Source organism: Seriola dumerili, unplaced genomic scaffold, assembly GCF_002260705.1.
Source record: "Seriola dumerili isolate Sdu_G_001 unplaced genomic scaffold, Sdu_1.0 BDQW01000097.1, whole genome shotgun sequence".
Classification (NCBI taxonomy): Eukaryota; Metazoa; Chordata; class Actinopteri; order Carangiformes; family Carangidae; genus Seriola; species Seriola dumerili.
The window spans coordinates 1577569-1595666 of NW_019174352.1; the positions used below are offsets into that span (position 1 = coordinate 1577569).

An 18098-nucleotide genomic window follows, 5' to 3' on the forward strand; every position below is an offset into this window, starting at 1 on the left:
TGCCGAATAAACAAATGTCTAACAAGAAGTTGGAAGATGTTTTAATATTTGCTCTACGGGGGAAGTACGATTGGCAATTCGCAAACAAACACGACAATGCGGAAGTTTTGAATGAAATACGGCGCGAATCAGTGCCAAGAGTCCAGCTCACTAAACCAACGGCCGACACCGGACACCGCGGTGGGAGGCAGTTTAAGGAGATGACGGATCCTAACAGTGTAGCTGTCACTCACAGCCAGTTTAATCTGAGTTAAAAGGATTTTCTGTGCAATAATCTGGCAGCTACAGTTTGACTGAAACAAGCTAGCTGTTAGCCCCCTCCTCCTCCTCCTCCATCTCCGCCCCTCCGCGCCGCGCAGCTCAGTGTCTATTTCCAGTTTAGTCTTCAACAAACGGGAAGTTTTTCTGGCCGGAGTCATATGATATGTGACATCGAGGAAGGAGGAACACTTCTGGCGGACACAAGCCGCTGGATTTCCCACAGAAACAACAGAAAGTCTCCGACTCCAGAAAGAGGATCATGTTTCTGAGGCAGAGGAAAGTTACGTTGGTACGGTGATGTCAATGTCGGAACCGAAACTCTGCGACACTGACAGCTTCCTCAGTCGTGACAGTCACTTAGCTGCATTGTAGCTAATATAATATTATGCAACACAACTTTTACTAAAGTGATGTAATGATACGTGGGTACAGTAGGACTTCACTCGTTTCTTTCCCGCAGCAGCAGCAGCCGCCACCGCTGCTGCAGTGCGGCCGCTCGAAGCCATTTGTCGTTTGGGAGGGACTGCACTGATTTGACCTAAATGCAGGTCAAGTCATCAACTGGAAAACAGTATTTCAAAGATCATGGTTAACAAGGAGGAATTGGAGGAAAGGCTGAGGAAACTTCTGGTGAGGCTGAGAACCCCTCAAGAAGACAGACAGCTGTGCACACTGATCCAGATCATCCAGGATCTGCTTTTCCTGGCACACACCGACTATGGTAGGAAACACATTGTTCCCGCATGTGCATCATCATGCTGCTGCTCATAAACAGGCAGTTTCCTTTGGCAATGTTTTTTGAAACAGCAGCATTGGTTGGAGAAGCTGTCAGACCTTTTACTTTAATAAAAGTAATAATATCACTGTATAAAAATACTCAAAGTCCTGCATTCAAATTAAAAACACTATTATTATTATTATAACTAGTGGCTCAGTGTGCATGCAGCTTCTAAGTTGAGCTGATTTTAACTACTTCATATACTATAGGGGAGTTTTATCTATAACCATGCATCATATCTTATAAACTGATCATTGTGCATGTTTTGAATGTAAAATAACTGTCAGAACATATAAAAGGGAAAAAAGTACAATACTTTATTCTAAAATTTAGTGTAGCAGGAGCAAATGTTAGCAAAACATGGAAATACTCAAGTAAAGTACAAGCACCAGAAGTACTACAAATTAATTGTTTTTTATATGTAATAACTATTTTCTAGTTTTGGTTTGGTTTTGGAGTTTAAACATATTTATGGGACTTTTACTGTTTAAATTTTGTGCAGTTTTATACTTTCGCTTTTACTGCACTACATTCAGCTCATACGTGTAGCAGCTAGTTATGTATTATAAAGATATGAGACAAAGAGAAAGTGATGCATTGCTGTAGTTTGGTTCGCGTAATTGAACTCACCAATACAACATCATGGTTTTTAATATTAAGATATTACAACTTAACTTATCGTAGTGCTTAGTTTACTTTTAGTACTCAAGTGCACTTTTTTGCTTATTGTACTGTATTGTAATTGAAATCTTGAATGCAGGACTTGAAATCAGGGCCAATGCAATTAGTTAATTTATCAATTAGTCAACAATTTTATCATTTTCTGAGCAAAAAGGAAATTTCCCAGCTGCTTCTAAAATGTTAGGATTTTCTTTTTTTATCTGTCATGTTTGATAATGTGTAATATCTTCATGTTCTTGACTGTTGGTCACACAAAACATTTGGTGGGCATTTTTCACTATTTCTGACATTTTATAGACTAATTGATTAATGATTTAATTGAGACAGTGTTAGATTTATCAATAATACTTGCAATAGAGTATTTTTATCTTGTGGTATTTTAGATTTGTCATTTCACTTGCCCATAATTTAAACTCTGTATGTTTTCATCACTGCTGTGATTGTCGCCTTTGCAAATGAACAAAGACACCTAGACTTGCAGCCTCATAATGGGACCTTTGTTATTTCTAGACTGTTTTCCGAGCCGTCTTATAGAAATAGAAATGAGTGTGAAAAGCTGCGTCTCCTTGCTTCAAAGCGAACCTGTGACATCACGTCTTCTCATCTGTTGTTGTTTGTTGCAGCAGCTGAACTGTTCGAAGACAAAGATGTCCATGTGCCTCTCATGGTGATGCTGTCGTCCTACATCAGCAGCAGAGGAGTTCAGCAGGTGATGCGAGACGTCAGAAACCCCACAATCCTTTGGTTGTGACAGTCTTCCTAAACAAAGGGAACAAACTTCATGTGGTCGCTTTCAACACACTTTTTTCAATGGCAAATGCTTAGGGCTGCAACTAACCCTGATTTCCGTTATTGATTAATATGCTAATTATTTTTTAGATTCATTTTGGCTAAACATGTCAGAAAAGCTCAGTATAAGTTCCCAGAGTCCAAGGTGACATCTTCAAATGTTAAAACACAAAGATATTCAGTTTACAATGATGCATGGCAAGAAAAACCTTAAATCCTCACATTTAAGATACAAACTAAAATGATTATTCGATTGTCAAAATAGGTGCTGATTCACTTTTTGCTGATTGACTAATTGATTCATTGACTAATAGCTGCAGCTCCACAAACATCCTCACATCAGTTTTCCATGCTGCTGAAAGGAAACAGAAATATTTGCCACCTTGAACTTGACTCAGAGGCGTTTGAGTGTGAACAGCAGCATCCCCTGCTCTGTGTAGTTACAGTCGCTCACAGCTGACAGGCCTGCGCCTCATCCAGCAAGTTTATGGCATCTCATGACTCCTCTGCACTGCAGCTTATCAGAGGAGGTTGATAACAGTACGACTGTGGGACTGTGAGACTCGTGTACAGGTTTAGTCATAACAGAGTCGTTTCAAGGATAAAACTTAAGTCTTCTCATGCATGTCTTTGTCATTTAAAGTGCACACACGTTCGATTTTGTCTCAAACATATATTTATTTATTTTGATTTATATTTATGTTGATGTGTGTGACGGTGTGATCTTCTTGCCACAGGTGGGCTGGTCACTGCTGTGTCGGCTGATTGAAATATGCCCCGGTACGCTGGACCAGCTAACGAGACCTCTGCAGGCAGCCAAGGAGTGGGAGGTACTGGGAGTGCACCAGTAAGTAAAAACATACACATGTACTTATTGTGTGCATTAAAGGTCCCATATTTTTATTTGAAGTGTTGATCCATGAGAAGATATAGATCTCAATATAGTTTTACATCTCCTCTCTCAGGCTTCTCTCTGGAGCTCTAGCAACAACAGGTGAGTGAGCCAATCAGAAGAGAGGAGGCTCTAAGCCTCTCCTCTGATTGGCTGACTGGTTTCTGAGTGATCGAATAAAAATATGCTCAGAGAAAAACCAAGACCTGGACCTGCTTTATAATCAAACAACACATGTCTCACTTTATATAATATGGGACCTTTAATGAATGAATTTTCTGTTGTTACAAAAACCCTAACGGCTCATGTTTCATGGAGGTACACAACATTATCACACCAATGTACTATAGATTACACAGCATTCATGTTCAAAACAAGCCATGAAGTTTATTTCAGTAAGCACATGTTTATGTCACTCTCTCATCACTGTCAAAAGCATAAACAGTATCTTGATACACATACACATTTTGTGAATAACTTCCACAGTTTAAAGAATTATATAATGTTGAGTATTTCATTCATGTTTTATGGACAGAATTTCTCTGAATATGCACCACAGCTTTATGTAGAGACATTGATACAAGAGTTTTCAGATTTGTTCCACATGTGATCTGTGCATGCGTTATTCTTTTTTCTCTAATGATATGCAGTTGAGTTTGAGACATTTTTTCCCTCTGGTTTATAGATTTTATCTTTCAGGCGACCAAGTTTTAAATACATAATTCTATTTATTCTGAATCTTTTCAGTTTTCACTTCCTGTTTGTTGTAAGTTACCAAGTTTGTGTCATATCGCCGTGTCACGTAATGTCAGTTTTACTTGTAATTTTATTTCCTATGGGCACTTTCTATTCCTTTTATACCGCTGTCTCACATTTTGTCCAGTTTTTGATTAAGGCTGGCTCCCTCCCCCCATTTCTGCTGCAGGTCACTAATCCAGAATCTAGTTTAAAACAATGTAAAAATGAAAATGAATCTTTAAGTTTGCAGAACTTAGCCCCTTGCATAAAGACAGTAGAATAAATCCCTTTGTCCTGGCGACAGCCCAAGTTGAGGTTTTTCCTGTGCTGATGTGTTTTCCAGGCAGATCCTGAAGGTGCTGTCTCAGTACAGCGCAGACTGCAGAGTGACCATGGTGGGACTACGTGCCCTGGCGCTCCTGCTCAGATCAGGTACACGATTACACAGCGGACATGTTACAACACATCGGGGCGTTAGTCGGGCTACACGCTGTATGCACTGGAAAGCAGAAAGTCAATTCGATACCCTTCAAACTGAAGCCCAGGTCACAGTTTGGGATTGTAATGGTGATTCTACGTCTGATAGAAAAACTTAATCGGCATAACAAAGCCACAGAAAGGTTAATGTTTGGATGCAGTGATGTCATCAAACCAATAAAAAAAAAAAAAGAAACTTGAAAATGAATTAATCACAAAATCTTTTAGGAAGGATGAAGAGTGAAAATGTGAAAAAAAACTGTCTATTAAACATCCATGAACTGCAGACCCCATGTATGTATCTGACTGTAAATCTGTATATGTGACAGTATGTTACACATCTGCTATTCCCCCTTTCAAAGAAAAACTCGCTGTCTATTTCTACTTCCTAGAGCAGCATTTCATCCTTGTTCCTTAAACGAGCTCTTTGATTCTGCTTATGTCTTATCTCGTGTGTAATGACTTATATATCAATATCATGATGGGTGATATGATTAGAAGATTGTGAGAAAGGTGGAGGGTCAATGGCATCATATGAAAGTGAAAGTGCAATTACAGTCAGTGGCTGCACCGCCAAAGACTTTCTGCTTCTGATGCTGAAAAACTTTTTTTTTTTTTTTTTTTTTTTAAAGAAAATATTTACATAATCTCAAAAAAAAGGAAACTTCGTATCTGCAGTTGCTGAGAGATATTCATATCTTATTGTGAAACTGAAAGTTTGGAGATAATATTGTAGTTAATCCATAGGTGACAAAATGGTTTGTGGATATATTGTGCTTAAAAAAATATACGTTTATTCGTGACCCTGACAATTCTTTGTCAGTTTGTTGGTTGTGAGGAATCGATCACTGATTTAAAGCTTGTTTTACTCGTGGCTGTGTAGACATGATTCCCCTGCTGGTGCTGGAGGAGGAGGAGGATGTGTTTGGCCTGGTGGTGCACGCGATGAAGACGTTCCCGACCAGTGAAGAAGTGCAGCTCCAAGGATGCAGAGCTCTGCAGTTCCTCCTGGAGAGCGGTGGGCAGACACACACTGTGACCTCCTGTATACCATTATAACGCTTTATTAATCCCATACATTCAGATAGGTACCAATGGAAGTAAGAAAATATATAAGATAGAATAATTATAATTATAACAATATGTTGGATTGTCCACAGCAGTAAGTGTCACACAGTACAGTCCAGTATTTAGCCAGAGCCAAAGTGTGCACAGGAATACGCACTGTCTTTATCAGGATATTCAACCACAGGTATCCTGCAGCAGAGTGTCTGGCTCTGTATTATCAGAGCAGCAGCACAGAAGCTATTTAAAGCAGTGACATAAACTCAATTACATATTACTAACCTGACTTTTATTATTCTAGTAAACATACTACACTAGCCTAGCAGCCTGTAGCTGTGCTTGGAGTCCTGGGAGCTTTGCTATTACTTGTTTCTTACCAGTAGTGTTAAGAACTTATAGAGTTTGTTCTGGGGCTTGTTCTAGTGGAATGTGGTTTATTTATCTGTGAGTTGGTATTTTGAATGAAGACATTTTGTCAGGCTCGGCTCCACAACGTCAGATAAGAGATAAGATAAGATAGTCCTTTATGAGTGGGGAAGTTTGCAGTGTTACAGCAGCAGAAGTGGACGGTAGAAAAAAAAACTGCAAAATGTCACTGTCAAATACTAAGAATGATAAATGATAGATAATAATAGAATATGTACAAATCAGATATTTAAATATAGCAAAAAGTAACAGGTAAGAAATATTGCACAGCTGGTATTTTAATCATTGCACATGGTGAGTTTGTCTGTGTTTGAGTGCTGTATTTTTCATACAGTCTGACAACAGCAGGAAGGAAAGACCTGGGACTCAGATCAGATTCAGACTCATTTTATTTTCCCAAGAAGGGAAACTGAAATTGCAGTCAGATGAAAGATAAGAAACAACACAAGTGCAACAATATAATGTACCTTTCCAATAAAACACACAACACTATTAAAACCACAGAACACAACTGCAAGATCAGACCCTAAAAACACAACTCACTATAAAGTGGGGAACTCTGAATCTTCGGCCTGAGAGAAGGGCTTCAAACTCAGAGTGAAGAGGGTGATTTGTGCAATCCAGCATGGATCTGGCCTTGCGGAGAACCTTCCAGATTATAGACCCCGCTGAAGGAGCTGATGAGTGCTGTCAGAGTGTCATCAGGTGCAGCCATCAGATTCGACTCTCATGTGTCTTACCTGAAGTTCCTCAGCTGCACTTAAACTCAGCATTTTCCTGTGTGCTTGTGTTTTTTAGTAGCTGATTATATTTCTCGTGTGTTTCCAGTGAGCGATGACCACCTCATGGAGTTTGTGGAGAACCGGGACCATGTTGTGGTGTTGGCGGCGCTCCAGAGGTTCCCGGACAGCTCCGAGCTGCTGCTGCAGGCCATGAAAGTGCTGCTGCCACTGGCTCGCCCCGGTACGACCTCATTACGCCACAACAGTGTTCATGACGACTGTGAGGGAAAGAAAAGGAACTGGAGCACTAACTTTACTACTTGATTGAAAGGGCTGATACCAATGGATAGACTGAGTGTTTATGTGGAGAGGAATGTGTGCTTTCACTTTACTAATGTAATGGTTGATGTGTTACAACACGGGACTCGGTAGTACAGAATGAACCTGAAGGAAGCACATTAATCATCAACTCTTCTTTCTTTATTTCAAACAGTCTATTTCTAGCCTTTCTTTATTTCACACAGTCTATTTCTAGCCCAGTGTCGTTGTGATGTCACTGTGACGTCTTGATGTAAATCAAATTAGACGCCAGTAAACACGTGACGTTGTGCTGCTGCTGCTGCTGCGTAAGAGCAGCTGTTTGTGGGTCAGGATAGTGGGTTTTGTTGAAAACTCGTCAAATCTTTGTGGAAATTCCCCCCATGGTGAGGAAGACAGAGTGGATACTATTTCTATTTGCTTTCCAAATATATAGTTATGAAACAGATAATTGAGTCTTCCAACATTTCTATGAAATTTTTTTTTTTAAATTGTTTTGGAACAGCAAATGTAATTATCAGACAGCAGAAAGCCTCCGCGAATCCTCATATTACCAGAATTTCATTCTTCTGCCGTCATCAGAAAGAACGTTGTCAAACAGGAAGCTGTTGTTTATTTAAGATGGCGTATGTGAAAAGGTCAGGGCAGATTTTGGTAAAAAAAAAATTTCCCCCAAATTAATTTCTATTCACACAAAATTACAGGCCATTATTTCCAATGTAACATAAGGACACTGAAATGAAAAATGTAATTGAATTAATCTGATAATATTTTCAAGGTCTCAAACTGAGCCTTGAAACCAGCCGTCAGGACTTCTGTAACTTTGTGATGTCACAACAAAGCAGTCACCATCCTCAGCCATGCCTCAAGCCCCGCCTACCCGGACCCACCATCCAACTTTGCAGGATTACCTGAAATCTGCTATATTTTTATTCAGCCAATCAGAAGAGAGACTCAGAGCCTCCTCTCTTCTGATTGGCTCAGCGACCTGTTGTTACTAGAGCTCCAGAGAGAAGCTTGAGAGAGGAGATGTAAAACAACATTGAGATGATTTTTGGTTCTTAAAGCCACAAATATTTCTTCTTATGGATCAACACTGAAAAACCGGAAACGCGTGAAATATGGGATCTTTTTAAAAAAACTGTGTAATCATAGTGTAGATGAAGAAATATAACAAATAATTTAAATAGAGAACATAAACAAATAAAAAGCAAACAATCATAGGGTTGTTCTGTTAACATAAGTGGAGATTTGATATTGAAAATATAGATACTATAGAGTTTGACATAGATAAGGTAATAGTATTTAACAAACATGTTTTACAGCTGAGGAATAAACTCATCTCTGCCTCCTGGAAGACGTATTATGTGAAGATGATACTGTTTTATAGATGCCCTTAAACACAGTCTTGTTGTCATTTTTACACAGCAATATCTTATTACTTTGACACCTGTCATATTCACCGACACAGGTATACTGCATCCCCTTGTGTCGTGCAGAAAGAAGCAAAATCACTATGTTTGTGGCTCATGTGCTCTGATGTGTGAGCACAGTCTTTTAATGCGATATTATATAATAGGATTTTTTATCCAATTCAAAAGTTTGACACACTTACGCAATATTGTATCATCCATTTTCTCCAAAAAAGCGCCGGCTCACGTGTTACTTTTTTGCTTCAGGAAATTAACAAGATGAAGATAAGAAATGTACCCACGAACCAACTGAGACGTAGCTCTACGCTTAAATTCTAATTATCTGGATGATTCTTGCGTGAAAAGTGGAGCTGAACATGAAAGAAAAAAAAAAAAGTGCACAGGACAAAAGTGGACGAGTTTCAGTCATGAACATTTTTTTCCACATTAATCTTCACAGATGTGCGATTTGTTACGGTCATGGGGGATTCCAGGCTATTTGGAGATAACGCTCTCATTCATTTGCGAAGGACTTTTTCTGACCTCCTGCTTTATTTCCTTGTATTGGCTGATTCTTTGTTGGCAGTTGAAAAGATTTTTATCTTTGACTGCTAATCAGCTCTTATTATATTACCCATGCTATTCAGACAACGCTTTTTTTTTAAATATATTTATTGTGTGTCATGGAGCAGCATATACTTTGATTGCCAACTAAAATGAAATTAAATCCCCAACCAGAACATCAAGATGAAAATTTGAAATTCAAAAAAGCAGACGAATCCGGTTCATACTTCTGTTTTGAGTTTACGAGCTTTTCTCCCGCAGGCAGTAACGTGGAGATGCTGATGTCAGGAGGCGCCCGGTGCTACAGCGTGATCATCGCCGCCATGGACGCCTTCCCCGACGTGGAGGAGCTGCAGGAGACGGCCTGCTGCCTGTTCATGAGGTTTACATCAGGTCAGGCCCAGATTTCAACAGAGAATAGTATTTTTTATTTTATTTTCAGTTGGTTTTATTCGTTGATAAATTGTAAAGTGTTAAATGTGAGATATAAATTCCCTAAATGAGACTGGGAACAGAGAAAAATACAATAGAATAGAAAGTCTTTATTTCTTATTACACAGCTGTGCTATGAAATTTAGTGCGTCTTCTCAGTGGCATGACAATTTAATTTATATATCATATATGTTAGTCTAGTTTAGTTTTTTTTTTAGTTTTTTTATTTATTTATATATTTATTTGATAGGGAAAAGGCAATTTAATGTAGTTTTAAAACAAAGCGTGAAACTAATGTGTTGCACAAAGAGTTCATAGCCATTGTTAACTTTCTATTCCGGTCCCTAGTTGGGCTTTTACATGCGTAATGTAATTAAAACACTCAATAGCAAATGCAACACAAAGCAGACAACACAATTGGTAATATCCTACAATCAGCTAAAAATAATCTGATGATGTCATCAGGTTGTCATCTCCCACACAGTTCTTTCTATTTTGATGTAGACGATCTCAAATCAAAGCTGAGACTTGGCACTTTAATGTAGTCTTCATTATTTTTATTTCAAATTGATTGTGCTGAAGCTCAGAGCCTGAAGAACAAAAAGACATGTAACCGACCAAATACTAAATACAGTCTGGACTGGAGTTTATCCTGTTTGGAAATCAAGATATGTTTTGTTTGCATATTTCAGTCGTTAACTAAATCCTAGTGAACATTCAGCGGGCAGAGTAGATGTGCTGTTAATAATTAACTCTGGAGTATCATCTCACTTGTTGACGGTCGATAGCGATAACACTGTTGGGGAAACCAATCAATCCTCACTATCAGCGCAGCGGTGTTTGGATTTCATTCATTCTGATAACCTAATGTGTCTCATTGACAGTCGACAGATTGGGATTTGATAATCAATAGAGATATCTGCATGTGTCATCGTCTAGAGAGTTACTACAACATCCTGGTGCTGAACGGCGTCCAGAGAGTTGCAGTGAGAGCCTGTCAGACTTTCCCCAACAACGCCGCGCTGCAAGCAGCCGCTCTCTCCTGCCTGGCTGACCTCAGTGAGGACACACACACACACACACACACACACTCACAGACGCACACTATATTTAACTCATTTATTTATGTCCACGCAGATGGATTAGTTCTGGAGAACAACGGATTGACCTCAACAACGACACATAGCAGTGTTAGCTACAAAAAAGATTCTCTATACACAGGAGTGACGCTGATTGATTTTATGTAATTACGCTGTATGTTCTCCTCCCGTCAGCTGCAACCATCGTGCAGAACAAAGCGGTGGCCGAGCAGGGTCTGGAGGAAGGAGAGGCGGAGGAGAACAGGGGTAAAGAGGAGGTGGAGGACATGGGCCTGGGCTGGATGGAGGCCTGCTGTGCGGCACTGGAGCTCCACGCTGCTGAGCCAGCGGTTCAGGTCAGTCCAACTCCTTCCACGGCAAATATTTAACCGGGTAGAACTCCACTAATCAACGCCTCTGCCTTGTGTGAACCCGCAGGAAGCTGCGAGCTGGGCCATTCACAATCTGTTACTGCACGGCGCTGCAGTCCACCAATCAGAGGACGAGCAGGATGAGAGGTACACGCTGACACAATGAGACATCACACACATCTTCCTGTCCAACCAGTGAGAGAATGTAATGCTTATTGTTGTGTATTGTGTGTTTGTTTTGCAGGACTCCGGTTCACAGACAGTTGATGGCGGCCATGCTGCTCCACTCCTCCTCTCCCAGCGTCTTTAAAGCTGCTACCAGCGCTATTGCCACACTCATTACTCACAACGGTGAGTCCTCAGCAGTGCAGATTAGCACCGAACTTTTCCAATGATGCTAATAGCTTCAGCACTTTATAGATACAGCAGTGTTTTGGGGGCCTCTGCAGTAAAACGTCCTCTTCGGCCGCAGGTAAAATGCGTTCTCTGCTGCTGTCCAGCGGCCTCCACGTCAACCTGGTAGAGATGATGAAGAGACATTCAGCCTCAGCAGAAGTTTCCATCAGCGCCTGCAAACTGCTCAAACTGCTGTTCCAGGGAAGGTGAGCACAAACACGGTTTCAATACAATGCGCCTGTGTTTTAGAAAAATAACAGGAATAGATGAGGCAGTTGTACCTGTCTAACTCAGGTGGCAGAAACCTCGTATATCATTTTGTGAAGAGAAAATACTGCGTGTGATTTTGTCTCCTTCCACTTCCACTGAAATCGCTTGGGGAAAGAATCTCTCACTGCCCCCTCCCCCGTGTGTCTGCAGGTCAGCCAGTCTGGATGACTTAAACATGGCCATGAGTCAGATCCTCAGCACCATGAAGGTCCACAACTTCCAGCCGGAGGTTCAGCTGGAGGCTCTTCAGGCCAGCCTGGTCTTCCTCTGCCCAGGTACGTTCAAGTCTCTTTTCTCATTTCATTTTGTCAACATCGAGTGTTTACCTCCAAATCAAGTGTTTAGTTTAGTTTTTAGCTTTAGTTTTATTTATTTTTGCACAATTTAAAATACACAGAAAATGACAAAGAAAACAAATAGCACAGAGCGCAGGGAGAGGCAGGAAGCCCAGTGGGCTTCTTTAAAGCCTCCACCTAAGCAAAACAACAAGTAAAAATAAAAATACAAAATAAACATAAAAGGAAATAACGTGACTACATAAAAATGATGAGAAACGAATGGATTCAAAAGATAAATATAATAAAATTAACAGCAATAATATAAATAATATCAAAATAAGAGCAGAAAATGTGAAAATGAATGTGTGTGCAATATGAGCAAAACAATTAAGACATTAATACGTTATAAAAGCAGTTAATGATCTTTTAAGCATCTTTTGTAACATTTTATAGAGGAACAGTTATTTGCCAAATGGACAAAGCCAATACATAATTTGATACCTCTAAATCTTATTGAAAATTGACATCTGCAAGTGAGAGATTTGGGAGGAAGAAGATCAGAAGATTGACGAGAATGGACATGTGAGTAAGTTTTGAAATGCTCAGGTGCTCAGTTCTTTGCTCTTTTCCTTTTTTAGGTTGTTAAAGTTTTAGTTCCTCCTGGGCGGCTATTTCTGCTCGTGCTTTTCAGCCTTTTGCAGCTCATAGTTTTGTTTTTACAGAACATTTACCGCATGGTTCAGTCTCATCGTCTCCAGCGGCAGGCAGCTGTTTTTAGCAAGAAAGCTCTAATAAACCCGCTGCGTACCACCTGGCCAACAACAAACAGGAGACAGACAACGGTAACGACTAGCTGGTGAGGAAAGTGGAACATTAGCTGCAAAAGAAACAGACATTTTACTCCGGATTTGGATTTTGGAGACCAGAACAGAGTTAATATTAGACTTAAATTCATCAAGTGGCTGAACTACAACTCTAAATGAATGCTAATGGAGTATTTGCTAGACTTCTGGACTGTTGACCTCAACCTGTTCTGACCCTGTTGACCCCTCAAACCGTTGACTGTGGAATCTCCCGCCTCCAAACAGACAAAAAATAAATTTATGCAGCTTTAATAAGGAATTAAATTGCAATTCCAGCAATCGACTCTTAGGGGAACAGCTCCGAATACATTTATTTGACCCTTATCAGGATCTGATCATTCTGGCTAGTTTTCAAGAAGGTCAGGAATGTGTGCATGTGTCCGTGTACAGTATGTGGCATCGCAGTCCATCTGGTGAGCGTATCGCAAGACAAACCTCCCAAACACAGATGGATACAGATCATGATGTATGGCAGAGCAGCTGAATACATTCAGGTTTGTTAAGTGCAGTGGTTTGTTTGTGTTTTAATTTCTATCCAAATGAAGTTATAGGATGTCTCTGTCCCTGCTCCCACATTGCAATAGTAACAGTCCTGATTAGATTAGTGATTGACAAGAGAGGCAGTCGTGTGTGTGTGTGTGTGTGTGTGTGTGTGTGTGTGTGTACTTGCCTCCTTGTCTTCACTTGTCTCCCTGCTGTGTGTGAATTCCCAGACAGGAGCCTAAGGGAGCACGGCACCTCGGTCGCAGATCCCGACATGGCCGACGTGTCGCTGAAGGTCCTGAAGAACCAGTGTGTGGTGGAAGGAGCTCACACCCTCTACCTGGAGGTTCTCAACAGGGTACCGCTCTCTCATCCTCATCCATCTACTTTCAGAGTTGAACTTTTCTTTTGGTCCTGGTTATTTCTGTTAATCCGGCCTGATATAAAACAAGAAGATGGCGGAGCTTGAAAAACACTGAAAACACAGTGTGATTTGTTTTCCTTCAAAAAGAGAAGCAGCGTACACATACAGCCCGCACATATAGTTCTCAGTCAGTACATAAATTGAACAACAGTTCATCCATTCATTGCAGAAATTATACAGTAGCTTGTCCTGCAACCAGAACATCGGAGGGATGTAATTACATTTCTAAAAAGAATTTGCCATACTTACTGGGATGAATGAATGGTGTGCATGTTTTTTTTTTTGTTTTTTTTTTCTCTCTTCCTCTGTGGTGGTTGTTGGTATCCTCAGCCTGAGGGTGGGACAGTCAACACTGACAAAAACAGTTTCAGCAGGAAAGCAACAAGCCAGTAATTAACCATAATATCTTCAACTTTTAACAACCTTTTTTTTTTTACCCTCTAAAGAGTTTTTGTTCCAAAATGAGATAAAAATAATTTGACTGATGTGATGTGACACACAAAAACAATTCTTTTTTTTTTTTTGCAAGCCACCATGGCATCTATATCTGAAACACCATAAAGCACTGACAGAAAGTCTTTATTAAGCTCTACATAATTTACATATTGTTATCCATGAATGGTAAAGCATGAAGTTTAAAGAATTAGTTTAAACAAATGACTAAAGCTAATAAGGCATTTTGTCTTTCTTGTTATGTCTAAGTTTTAGTAGGTAAGTCAGTGTTTCCATCCCATGAATCTCTTTGATGATTTCATCTGCTGTAGCTGTAGGTTTGGACAGGATGTGATTTACAGTATGTGCTTGGATGATAAAAGGACGCTCTAACAGACTGAATCCTACATTTTTTTTTTTTTACTAACAATTACAGCTGCACAATTAATCCTAATAATATCAAAATCGCAAATTGGCTAAGTGCGATATCCAAAATCTCAGGAGCTGGAATTAGTTTGATGAAGGTAAAAAATGTGTCACAACAGACGGTGAATGAAGCGTTGTGGTGCCACAGAGACGCTCCGGCCTGCAAATCATATTCTCCAGACATGAAGGAGCATGTTTTTGTTTGTTACAAGTTCCAACAAAAATCACGTCGCTGTCATTTTTATACTTTTTTTTTTCCAGTGAAAATAAAATGCAGAAATGACCAGCCCACCTGAAATCGTGACTCGTATCGCACATCGCTCCGTTGAGCTCTACTAACAGTTCCAAAAACAAATCGCTTCTGGCCACGGCTGGCGCCAACATGGAGGCATAACAACCGAACATTCTTGTCATCCAGTACATAACTATAGAGATGTTGCATAGATGCAGCCTCAGTGTTAAGACTGTATTCCTGAATGCAATAACAACCAGGATGACATTCAGTGCTGTTTGCGTCTGTGCAGTTCATCAGCAGCCCGATCATTCAGAGGTGTGGCCTGAAGGTGCTGTCTGCTCTGGCTGACTGCTCCGGTGCAGTGGACCTGCTCTGCCAACAGGGGGCCATAGACACGGTGCTGCATACACTACAGATGTTCCCACAGGAACGAGGTACAGTACACAAAAGTCAGTAATTAGATTTTGTTATTACATTGAGGGCAATACAGTGATTGTTTGTGTTGTGGTTAACACAACAGCCCCTGCCTCCAGATTAAAGCCTATAAAAGCAGGTTTGGAACGACGCCGGCTGTAGTGAATGTCGGGGGATGATTGTTAGGTCCGGGGATTTTCCCTATATCTATTTCTGCAATAGAAGCTGTATTCTTTATTAAATCTGAACATACTGCCTTTGACTGCCAGAGGAAAGGTAAAGACGCTGTGCACAAACCTTGAATTAGAAAAAAAATCCAGACAAACTGTGCTTTCACTAACTCCAGAGATACACTACTGGGGCCTGACCCTGCTCAACTACCTCGTAACCAAGAAGAAGCTGTCGAGGATGATCGTGCCTGTTCTCGCCTCCGTTGTGGTCGTCTCCCTCATCCAGTACAGAGAAGACTCGGAGATGCTCCTGAAGGTGACCTGAGCGCTCGTCTTTGATAGGGCTAGAATCAGCAGTTAGAGGACGTGGGAACAATCACCTCAAAATAACATTCACATCCCTCTATCTTGGACATATTCCTGATGAGGGAAAGTAAAGATGATGCCTGTCCCCTAAAGATTATGTTGGCAGCAAGTACAAAAAAAAAACCTTTGCTGGCCTCTTTATCAATACTGTCAAATACCTGCGTCTGCTAGAGCAGATGACTCGCTCCATACAGCTCCAAAAAGAACTGGGAGAAAAACAATGGAGAAATAACGGTGTGTTTATTGAAAAATGTTCATAAATTGCATATTCTTACATATGGTTCCCACTTTATGACTGATAACTAATAGATATATAACTAATAACTATCTACCTTTTCTGTCACTTATAACTAGTAGCTGTCATGTGATGTAAAGTGTTGATGTGACTGATTGTTAGTGGGCTGGATACAGAGCTTCAGTCGGAGCAGTGTGAGCTAGTGGCCGGGGGAAAACCCCAGACGGGAGAGAAATTAACGCCGGGGAGATTTCCTTTGATCGACACAAACACTGCTCCTTATACAGCAGCTAATGTCCCTCTAATCGTTGGCTAGGTATCATAACAGCATTAAGTTTACATCACAAAGTCGTCTTTATCCATTTAGCAACTTGACATTGACCAGGTGTATGGTGTTATGCAGCGCAGATTGTAAAGTTTTGCGATTATGCGCTATATAAATAAAACTGACTTGACCGCCGTTGATATGTTGCCGGTTCAGACTCTCACGATCGGTCTCTGGTCCGTGCGTCCCTCAGTGTTTTCAGGTGGCCCTGAGGATGCTTGATGCGTGTTCAGGAGCAGCTGCTGAACTGCAGAGAGAAGACTTTGACAGGCAGATCTTCCAACACCTCAGGGATGAGACTCCAGACCAGAGCAACAGCCCGGTGAGTCAGGCCTCCACCGTGAGGCTGACGCTTTGCGGTTTATGAGTAAAATGTCTCCATAACTATCGGATGCATTACCATGAAAAGAAAATTATCCACTGCTTTGGTTTATGACCAAACATATGCAAAGACTAATGACATTCCCATCAGCCTCAGCTGTTTGTGTTTAGTCCTAATTAGCTAATGTTTAACATTTAGCTCAAAGCCTCAATAACAGCCTCACAGTGACACTGATGTGACGGTATCTGTGTCACAATTCAGGGGCCGCATCCTTCAGAGGACTAACAGTTGTACCGTTAGCTGCTGAACTGAGCTGAAACCCAATACTTACATATAAAAGTTTAATCCTCTGGCTCTCTGTCGCCGTTGGTTGCTGCCGTATTATTTGCGCAATGAATCTTGGGATACGTTGGGCCATGAAGGATCCACCCGTTGTAACCTCTGTGTGCAGGACACCACTTGTAGACCACTTGTCTACTTCTTGTAAAGTTCTTAGAAAGTCTCTTCCTGGAAAGATTTGGACTCTTCAGCATAATTTAACACACCCCTCTGTGTGTCTGATGTCAGCTGCGGAGGTCGGTATGCCTCGCTCTGTCTAAGATGTGGTGCGACCCGGAGCTACACTACAGCATGCTGGAAAAGGCCTGCAAGGACGGAGACACGACGATGGCCGAGTGTCTGATCGAGCTGGGCGCCGACATCAACAGGAAGACGAAGACGGAGTCTCTCATCTACCAGGTCAGAGGTCACAAAATCTTTTCGGGTTGTCCGTGAACACAATATCTTAGTAATGCCGTGAGGGAATTCCTTCAAATGTGGCACAAACATTCACTTGGACTCAAGGATGTACTGATTATATATATATATTGGTGGTCAAAGGTCAAAGGTCGCTGTGACCTGACGTGTTTTCGGCTACAACTCGCATCACATCGCACACTACTTATTTCACAATTTAACACGATAATCTAATAAAAGGGTAAAGTGATTAAGTGAAGTTGACCTTTGACCATTTTATATCCAGATGGTCAAAGGTCAACTTCACAATGTTCTACAAAAACACTTCTGCCATTTATTTAATGCTAAGACTCAGGAAGTGGAGGTTGTGACCATATTTCCTGCAACTTGGCTGGTTGGTGGAGGGATACAACCACAACGCGGTAATTCATCTTATAAATTGACAATACGTTTAAGTGTCTTTACAGTTGGTAAGACGACACAGGAAATTTGGAAAACATGAATTTAAGCCCCAGTCATGTGTGATGGGTATTTTTACATGTCAATATATCTTTTGACATTTTATAGACTAATAGATAAGGCTGGGTGTTTTTCAATATAGTGTCAAAGCAGTACCTGAGTTTCCAATAAAGAGAAATGTTGCATGTTTTCCACCAAAACCCTCATTTTCATTTAATAAAAGAGGCCAAACTTTTCAAATGACAGACCTCAACTTTTGA

The 18098-nt window shown here is 40.7% G+C and overlaps 1 protein-coding gene across 1 annotated transcript in view; it reads left to right on the forward strand.

Annotated features, from left to right (window-relative positions):
- The first annotated feature begins 843 nt into the window (after positions 1-843).
- The window catches only part of lrrk2 (leucine rich repeat kinase 2), a 35241-nt gene continuing 17986 nt past the window's right edge, over positions 844-18098 (forward strand). The window contains exons 1-18 of the mRNA XM_022746285.1: positions 844-982; positions 2344-2429; positions 3247-3356; positions 4483-4571; positions 5500-5634; positions 6936-7070; positions 9385-9516; positions 10495-10614; positions 10830-10990; positions 11073-11152; positions 11250-11356; positions 11478-11607; positions 11822-11946; positions 13526-13653; positions 15102-15246; positions 15573-15712; positions 16516-16644; positions 17212-17382. Coding sequence (XP_022602006.1) covers positions 847-982; positions 2344-2429; positions 3247-3356; positions 4483-4571; positions 5500-5634; positions 6936-7070; positions 9385-9516; positions 10495-10614; positions 10830-10990; positions 11073-11152; positions 11250-11356; positions 11478-11607; positions 11822-11946; positions 13526-13653; positions 15102-15246; positions 15573-15712; positions 16516-16644; positions 17212-17382 — 2259 coding nt within the window. The 5' untranslated portion in view covers positions 844-846. The remainder of the gene's footprint in view (positions 983-2343; positions 2430-3246; positions 3357-4482; positions 4572-5499; positions 5635-6935; positions 7071-9384; positions 9517-10494; positions 10615-10829; positions 10991-11072; positions 11153-11249; positions 11357-11477; positions 11608-11821; positions 11947-13525; positions 13654-15101; positions 15247-15572; positions 15713-16515; positions 16645-17211; positions 17383-18098) is intronic.